This window comes from Microtus ochrogaster, chromosome 17, assembly GCF_000317375.1.
Source record: "Microtus ochrogaster isolate Prairie Vole_2 chromosome 17, MicOch1.0, whole genome shotgun sequence".
In the NCBI taxonomy this organism is placed as follows: Eukaryota; Metazoa; Chordata; class Mammalia; order Rodentia; family Cricetidae; genus Microtus; species Microtus ochrogaster.
In genome coordinates, this window is record NC_022019.1 from 12,260,605 (window position 1) to 12,269,945 (window position 9,341).

The 9,341-nt window shown below is 46.9% G+C and overlaps 1 protein-coding gene across 1 annotated transcript in view; it reads left to right on the plus strand.

Moving 5' to 3' along the window:
• The window catches only part of Ephx2 (epoxide hydrolase 2), a 39,126-nt gene that overhangs the window by 16,194 nt on the left and 13,591 nt on the right, over window positions 1-9,341 (plus strand). Inside the window, exons 7-12 of the mRNA XM_005355549.1 lie at window positions 1,276-1,371; window positions 1,793-1,871; window positions 4,117-4,151; window positions 6,979-7,005; window positions 7,995-8,075; window positions 8,142-8,255. Coding sequence (XP_005355606.1) covers window positions 1,276-1,371; window positions 1,793-1,871; window positions 4,117-4,151; window positions 6,979-7,005; window positions 7,995-8,075; window positions 8,142-8,255 — 432 coding nt within the window. The remainder of the gene's footprint in view (window positions 1-1,275; window positions 1,372-1,792; window positions 1,872-4,116; window positions 4,152-6,978; window positions 7,006-7,994; window positions 8,076-8,141; window positions 8,256-9,341) is intronic.

Here is a 9,341-nt window from a genome sequence, read left to right on the forward strand (position 1 = left end):
AGCAAGGGCCATTGAGTTGTCAGTGTACAGATAGGAAAACAGAAGAGAACAAAGCATGGTGAGTGACCAGAGCCCTTGTTGCAGCATTCATGTCTTCTGATGGGCCAGGACTCTGTCCTGTGAACACATCACTATTGCCAGGGGGAGGCATGTCTAGAAAATGCCAGCATGTGCCAGGGAGAAGGGATAATGCAGACGTTAAAAGCCTTCAGGGTCATCTTGCCAACAGAGTCACCCTAAAGGACTGTACAAACAATTCCTATTTAAGAAGCAGACCTCTGGGGAGGGGAGACGGCTCAGTGAGTAGAGCACTTACTGTGTAAGCCTGAGCTCCATGTAAAACACAGAGCTAGGCATGATGGTGTGTGTTTGCCATCACAATCGCTGGGAGGCAGAAACAAACAGATCCCTGGGGCTTGGTGAGCAACAAGGATAACCCGTTTGGTGAGGTTCTGTCTCAAGCAAATTAAAGTTAAGTAAATAAGGTAGACAGCTCTAGAAAATGTGTCTTAATTACTACTCTGTTGCTGCGATAAAATACCATGACCAAGGCAACTTATAGCAGGCAGACATTGTTTGGGCTTACAGTTCCAGAAGGTTAGAGTTTTTGATAGTTGAACAAAGGTAGGGCAGCAAGTGGCTGGAGCAGCAGTTGAGAGCTCACAGCTTGGTCCACAAGCGGGAGATGGAGAGAGCATGCTGGGAATAACCTAAACCTTCTGAAACCCTAAAGCTCACCCTCTGTAACACACCTCCAACAAGGCCATACCTCCTAATCCTTCCCAAGCAGTTCCACCTACTAGAGACCAATTAATTAAAAACTTGGGCCTCTGGGGGGTTCTTGTCATTCAGACCACCACAGAAAGATACTCAAAGTTGACCTCTGGGTGTCAAACATGCATACATGCATATGTTCTATCACATACATGCCCATACACACACACACACACACACACGAAGCAAATAGTTTCTCATAAAATAAACATAGTATTCTGCACATTGCCAAAGAGGAAGCTAAACTGTTTTGATTCTGTTTGCTTCCAACTGCATAACCTTTTCACGTTGTAGAGAAAACTGCCTGGCGTGTCACCCACATGGGTCACTCACAGTCCCCAGCCATTGTTACCTAGCCTTTGGGTCTCAAGTTGAGGTGGCTGGGTCAGGCAAGGTCTGGCTGTCCCTTGCAATGGCTTCTGGAATACTGGCTACATAAGTGAGCCCTGTTCTGCCTACCCTGGCATCAAGGTTATTATCACTCCCGACTCTCTTTCACAGCCTGGGAGCCGTCTGCATTTCGTGGAGATGGGCTCTGGCCCTGCTGTGTGCCTCTGCCATGGGTTTCCTGAGAGCTGGTTTTCTTGGAGGTACCAGGTAAGGGAAACCGTGGAAGGTGCTTCCCAGTCAGGGTGAGGAGAGAGAGATGCTGTGAGCTAGCGTGGGGTGTTGTGGACGAATCATCTCCAAATTGGGGCCACAAGGCCTCAATAATGCAGGGTGTAGGAAGTGCCTTGGGACCGTACTGATCCTCAAGCCATTCTTCACCTCTTGCTGGGAAATCTTAGTAATGAACACAGAAATTTGCAAGGACTTTGTCAGAAAGGATATTCTGCTGCAGTGTACAACCCCGCCACTGCCCGTGGCAGTTTTATGAGAAGGATTTCTTCTCTCTCCATGGGAAGGGAACTAATGGGTACCACATGGCACTTTGGGTGAATCCATTTACAAGAGAGAGGGAGGAAGGGATACAAACAAGGAGACCACTGCCAGGCCCTGGGACTGTTTTGTTTTTCAGATCCCCGCTCTGGCCCAGGCGGGCTTCCGGGTTCTGGCTTTAGACATGAAAGGCTATGGCGACTCATCATCCCCTCCAGGTGAGCTGACTGTCCTATAGACGTCCTGTGTTGTCATGCTTCTCTGTTTGGCATCTCTAGCGCCCCTGAGCTCTCTAGCGCCCCTGAGCTCTCCAGCCCCCCTGAGCTTGCTCTGTCCAGGTTGAGCACATCTGTGAGGCCCTGATCCTCTCCTGCAGTGTTCTGTCTCTTTGGGCTTAAGTTACAGCTGCTCTGTACACTCTGAGGGACCCAGGAGGCCCACAGGCTCCAGCCAGAAGCAGCCCTCTGCTGGTCATTCGGGATGTGGAACGTACCATCTATTTCTAGAAAGGTTTTCCTCTACCTAGCTGAAAGACCAGATTCAGCTCCTCAGTGTTTCTTCCCCTCTGCCCTGGCCACACCCATTCTCCACATTTAGGTGGCTGCTGATACCTCATGTCAGTGGGCTCACAGGATAGCTACCCTTTCACGACTGGCGGATTTCATCTAGTATGGTGACTTCAGTGTTATCGGATTGCAGCACCTCCTCTCTTTCAGGATGAATGTTCTCACAGAGTACAAACCACCGTCTGCCTGTGACCAAAGAATACCAGATTACCTCATCTTTTGGCTACTTTGAATAGCACTGCTCTGGACAAGGGTGTGTGCACAACACCTGCACACCCCTTCCTTCCGTTCTTTAGAACTGCTGGATTCTGCAGCGCTTGTAGATCAGATCTGAGCCCTATGGCTGCAGAACCCAAGAGTAAACTTTACATAGCCTCTCAATCCTGAAGCTATTTGTAGGTTTCTGAGCATTTTTTTTCCTGGTAGGAAGAGTTCTTCATTCTTATCAGGTTCAAATGAGTCCTTAGTCCAGAGGTCTGCAGAGCCCAGGTGCAGAGACAGGGGCATGATGCAGCCAGACATGAACACAGCTCCTCCAGAAGGCAGTGATGCTGTTGGCAGCTGGGCTCCCTAAGCTGCTTCTCACACCCTCTAACTCCAGTGATCACATCTGGCATGGCGGGCTCCCGTGGCTGAAGCCTGCTGACCTAGGCTGGGGCTTTGGCCACTCACTGAACCACCCTCCAGGTCCCTTGACATGTTGTCCTGGAGTGCATGGCAGGTTATTCCCTAAGTGTGGCAATGTCGGCTCAGTGACTCTTGCCTCCTGGATGACACAAAACTGGACCGTAGACTCAAGGATGGCTTTCTCTGTAGAGCCCAGGGTAATATGCTTTTCAGTTTTGGGGATGAGAATACTTGCTTTTAACTTGGCTCAGGGAAGTCTGCCCAGAATGACACTGCAACATCACATTCTCAGTAGAGCGTATGAAAAATGAAGGATTAGAACTTTTATTGGTTGATTTTGTTATTTTTCTGACATTTCCGCCATTTGGATTTTTTTTTTAAATCTCTTTTTCTTTGTGCTCACTGGAATCGCTATGATTGGTTTTAAAAAGAGCCATTTACTCCCCAAGCAGTCTTCAAGGGCATTGCAGCCCTTATCAAAAGTTCAATGGCTTCTTTTCCCCCAAGACAGGGATTTGCTGTATAACTCAGTTGGCCTTAAATTCACTCCCTGGCTCCGCCTCCCAAGTGCTCCATGGCATACTTTTAGACAGAAATAAGAGATTCTACAATTCATGCAGAACAACACAAATCCACAATGAAATGAATGCATTTTGAGAAAAAGCACAAAGATGAAGGGATTTGAAATCAAATGTTGTGATTTCAAATACCATTCCAAGTTCACAGAAGTTAAGCGGTGTGATATCAGAATGGAGACAGAGGTCCAGACAAGTAGAGCAGATTAAAGAGCTTGGAAGTAAATACACACACACACACACACACACACACACACACTGTTAACCAGTCTTTGACAAGGATGCCAGGACCACACCTCAAGGAGGACCTAGGTCTTCAATAGTGACAGTAAGGAACACCCAACAAAATCAAATTGGGCTTTTCTCTTTTGTGATATTCAACACCCAACTCAAAATAGACTTAAAAACTAAACAGAATCAATATATTGGGAGGGTTTTACGGCTTTTGGTTTGTTTGTTTGTTTGTTTGGGTAAAAGGAACTTTTGTTTATAAATTTAAAAATCACATTATATATCTCTGTGGTGTGTGTGTGAGTGTGTTAAGACAGAGTCTCTTTAAATAGACCAGGAGAGCCTTAAATTCACAGAGATCTGCCTGTTTCTATCTCCTTAATACTGGGGATTATATGTATCTATAAACATGCCTGGCATTTATTTATTTGTTTGTTTATTCATTCATTCATTTCTAATTACAGAGATAGAGGAATATGCCATGGAAGTGTTATGTAAGGTAAGAAACCTCTTCAGTAGCACCTACAATGCCGTTTCCATCCTGAGTTTCTCCCTGGCCTAAGCCGAAAATTTGGGTGTCCATTTAAACCATAAGAAAGCACAATACACAGCCTTTGGGTATGGACTCTCACTGAACATGAAGGTGATAATTCTAAATGTTTGCCAACATGCGTGAAGCATAAAGTGTGATTCCCAAATACAACTGGACAGCCTAAGGTTGCTGCCCAAGGTTGACAACCAGTAGACCTAGATTTGAAACCTTCCACTCTCCATCCAATTCCGAGAGTCTTCAATCATCAGCTCTGCATGCCAACCAAGGCTTCTCTGCCACAAAGCTCAAAGAAAAGCCCGCTTCTAGGTTGGACTGTTCTCCTGCCTGTTTCCCAGCTGTGATTCTCCTCCTATTCCCAATCTTGCTCAGGTCTCCCCACCAAATTCCCAGTCACTCACTGTAGGAGCTTCTCGCACCCCACCACCACCCACTCACCTTATTTCTGCTGGAATCTGGTCTCAGCGGTTCCTGTCCGTGTGTCTTTGAAGTCTCGCTAGTACATCCGCTGCTAGAGACTAGCCCAGGAGATCTGATGATGAGAAAACCCACTACTCAAAGCAACCCCATCTATAGTACCTAAAGTGGGAACAGCTCAAACACCATCCGCTAATGAGTAGACAGGTTCTGTGCCACGATCCATGCCCCAGAAGGTTGCATGAAGAGCCATGGTGCAGTGGAGCACATCCTCTTGTGAGTGAATCTGGAAGCTACAACATCAAGCAGAAGCCAGTTACAAAGGCCGCATACCAATTAACTCCGTCTCTATGGAGTGTTCAGAACAGGCAATCCAGAGGGAGCTCAGATTAGTGGCTGCCAAGACACAGGGGAACAAGAAAAGAGAGTGGTGCCTGATGGGTTAAGCCTAAACGGGAGTTTAAGACTTTTTTTTTAAAGATTTATTTATTTATTATGTATATAGTGTTTCTGTCTGCATGTATGTCTGTACACCAGAAGAGGGTACCAGGTCTCATTATGGATGGTTGTGAGCCACCATGTGGTTGCTGGGAATTGAACTCAGGACCTCTGGAAGAATAGCTAGTGCTCTTAACCACTGAGCTATCTCTCCAGCCTGGAAAGTTTAAAATGTTTATGGCAATGAAAACTTTCTAATGCTGTATGATGGTGATTGTTTCACAAGTCTGGTTATACTAAACCCTCTGAAGTATGGACTTTGGAGGGGCTAACTAAATGGTATGTGACTTATATTCATAATGCTCTTTTTAAAAAGTCGCCACAATAACTTAAACATAAAATTGTATTTAAAAAGATGACACTGGCTTCAAATACAAGGTTAGAAAAAAAAATTCAAGTGCCTGGAAAACTTTCTCATCATAACTCCCCAAATACTTTGCAAAACAATTTCCCTCAACCACAACTCCTAAATCTGGGTGGCAGTTCATCACATAACCTTAGTTTTACTGAAGCTGGACTCTTCTCTTATTTAATTTATAATTGACAAGTAATGTGTTTTGTCATGCATCACAAAACGTTTAATATCCTCTGCAGAACAGTCACATCTAGGTAACCAACAGAGGCGTGACCTCACACAGATGCATAACGAGGTGTTTTGATGTTTAATATCCGTTCTGCAATGATCACAGCTAGGTACCTGACAGAGGTGTGACCTCATGCCATCATCATTTATGCTGACAGCACCTGACACTCACCTGACAGCTCTCAAGAATATGTCACCACTAATTTTAGTCACTTTGCTGTGGAGCAGGGCTCTTGAAGCCTGCCTCTCCCTCTCAGATTGTAATTATTTATCCCTTGATCAATCCCATGCTCATCCTCCTCGTGTTCACTGTTTCTGCCTCTGCTAGCAGTCCTTCAACGCTGCTTCGTAGATAACTGCCCTAGACCTCGTAAGAATGAGCCCACACACTACCTGCCTCCTCTGTTGGCTCATCTCATTTATAGCACCACGTTCTCCATGTTGCTACAAATAACTTGATTCCACCCTTTTGTGTCTGATTTGTGCCCCTTTGTGTATGGGCCCCTACTTTTCTGCATTTTTCACCAACCGGGGGACACTTAGGTTGGTGCCATCTTTTGGCTTCCATGAATATGCTGCAATAAACATGAGTGGTTTTTATTTTAGATTGGGAGTCTTTGTTCTGCCCCATAAACCTCCTGCATGTTTATAGTCTTGAGATTCCAAATTGAGAATTCTGGATGCAACATAGCAATAATATTTTTTAAAGTTCGGTGGTGTTTGGAGATGTGTCTACACCCAACCGACCCTTATATTGGGGGGGGGGCTTTTGGTGTGGGATTTAACCGTTGTAGGTCATGCTCTCAGGTGTAAGATGAAGGGGCTGACTGGGGCTGTATGTTTTCCAAGGTTCCTTAAGATCCAAGAATGATTCTCAGCTCACAGAGTCTGGAGAGGACATTGCACTCACTGTAACCCTCTCTGATGAGCTAGAATGTGAAAAGGTGCTTCCTGTAGTTCATCTGGGTGTGCTGCCCATGCTGCTGTGATCTCTAGGAGCTCCTGAATTCCTAGAAATGAGGGCAGAGTATGAAGTGGTGTTCATGTGTGCTTCCCCAGGAGAGAACCCATGGCTTCTATCAGAGACTGCAAGAGGTCTCGGGAGACAGAGGGAAAGCTGTGGTTCAGGAAAGGGCTCATGACATCATCTACCCAGTGACAGCCCATCACTTCAAAATGGCGTTTTCCCGAGGCTTGTCCTGACAGTGTGTGGCTTGTGGCAGGCTGTTTCTGTCCACCCTGCCCATCTGATGCCAAGTCTGTGTGCTCTGTTTTTAGGAGATGGTGTCCTTCCTGGATAAGCTGGTGAGTCTTTCCCTCCAGTTGATCTCTCTGGAGCATTCTGTGTGGATCTTGGTAATGAAAGGAGAGCTGGATGCCTTGGAGCTGTTGGTGACCATGAGCAGAGAGGACTAGGGCAGGGGGAGACATGGGCTTCAGGCAGGAAGGAGGAAGGGGTGGTCCCAAAATTAAAGATAGGCAAGGGGTAGGGTAGAGAGGGTGTTTTTGCTATTCATTCAAGAAAGTAAAGGGAGATGCCTTTGTTGGCTTCCATCCAGGGAAGGGAACCTTGAGTATCAGGGAAAGGTGTGGGAAAATAGTTCTTCACAGTTCATTAAAACTCAAATCTCTTCCGACAATCTCAGATCAAACTCGGTCACAGGAATGAAAGTGGCCATGGCCACAGTGTAGCACACGTACTATTCCTGAGACCTCTCTGCCATGCCCTCTGCCTCACGGCATTGGCTGGAAGGGAACGCAAAGATCATAGGGCAGACTGGAGAGAAGGAATATTCTAGGCTAATGGCAATGGAGAGAGAACAGAGAGCCCCAGAGCTGTGTGGCCTAGCTTATTAACTGGATATAAGATGGAGAGAAAGCCGGGTGACTGACTTCGGGTTCAGCAGTAGGCACTGTGCAGGAAATGGGAGGACGATGGCTGTCTGCACTCCACGGAATTGGGTCAGGAAGTGCCGTCTGTGCCTTGTGTTTGTGCATATGTGTGTGCGTGCATACAAGAGGAAGGGAGGGAAAGAAGGAGAGAGAGAGAGAGAGAGAGAGAGAGAGAGAGAGAGAGAGAGAAGGAACTTGTGGCTAGCGGTCCTGTCTTCTAAGGAAATTCAAGCCTAGTCATTTGTGGAGACTGAGGGGGGGTTTGCGTGAGAGGTGGAGCTAATAAGGACACATGCCTCAGAGGAGTGTCTGGGGGTTCCGGGTGGAGTCACTCTGCTGTCAAGAAGGGGCCTTTGCATCTCAGAAATCCACCCTCACCGTGTCTCTTCTTGTTTCTCAAGGGGATCCCTCAAGCAGTGTTCATTGGCCACGACTGGGCTGGTGTCCTGGTGTGGAACATGGCTCTCTTCTACCCTGAGAGAGTGAGGTAAGCAGCATAAGGATTGGCAAAGCGGGCTGGGCTTAGAGTCCTGTGTCAACTGCTACAGGTGCCTCGGCTCCGCATAACTTCAGGAAACAAGTATGTAACAGGGAAGGTGAACAGACAGAGGCGGGCCTACTGCACTCCTAGGAACAGCTCTGACCCTGTGACCGACAACAAGGCAAGTAGTTCAGAGCCAGAAGTGCCTTATGGGAGCACAGGGCTGGCTCTTAGTGGATAAAGGGGTGATAAGGGGGGATCGTGTCCCAGCATTAGACAGAAGGAGAGCGTTCACCCTGGACCAAGAGTGAGAAAATGAGCCCTTTGGGTGTTGTGGTGCATGACCTATGATCCCAGCAGTCAGGAGGCTGAAGCAGGAGGATTATGAGTTTGAGATCACCCTGGCCTACAAGACAGTAAGAACAAGAGAGGCTTTCAATTCTGTCCTGAAGTGACCATGTGAAAATTCATGCCACCTCCTAGCCCTTGGTCTCTTCAACTACAAAACTACAAGCAGAACTCTCCTCCCCCATCCCTACTCCCTCCTTCCCTCTCTTTCCTGTTTCACTTAAACTGAAAATAAGAGTTTGATTCTTGTCTTAGTTAGGGCTCCCATTACTATAAAGGCACACCATGGCCAAGGCAACTCTTATAAAGGAAAACATTTAATTGGGGCTGGCTTACAGTTCAGAGGTTTAGTCCATTGTCATCAGGGCAGGAAACATGGCAGCGTGCAGGCAGGCAAGATGCTGGGGAAGGAATTGAGAGTTCTATATCTCCATCCACAGGCAGCAGGAAGAGGGAGTGAGCCACTGGGCCTGGCTTGAGCCTCTGAAACTTCAAAGCCAGCCCCCAGTGACACACTTCCTTCAACAAGGCCACACCTGCTCCAACAAGGCCACACCTCCAATAGCGCCTCTCCCCTAGCCTATGGAACCATTTTCATTTAAACTACCACAATTTTTAAACAATCAGGTTCACCAAAAAGTTACTGTATGAGCATATTACATGCTGTTGAAAACAAACCATGGGAATATAGCCATGAGCAGGATGTGTAGCTTAAGGAAGGTTATATGTGCTATTTTTCTCAATTTAGTCTCTTCCCAGCAAACATTTTACTGGCAGAAAGGAGGTTTCTGCTGAATAGCATCAGACCTGAGGCTTCCCAGCATGCCCTGATCTCCAGGTCCCCCCTTGTTCTGTCTCAGGCACTCTAACCCTTAGTTCTGTAGAGATTGCTTCCAGTCACTCCCAGAAGGGTGTGTGT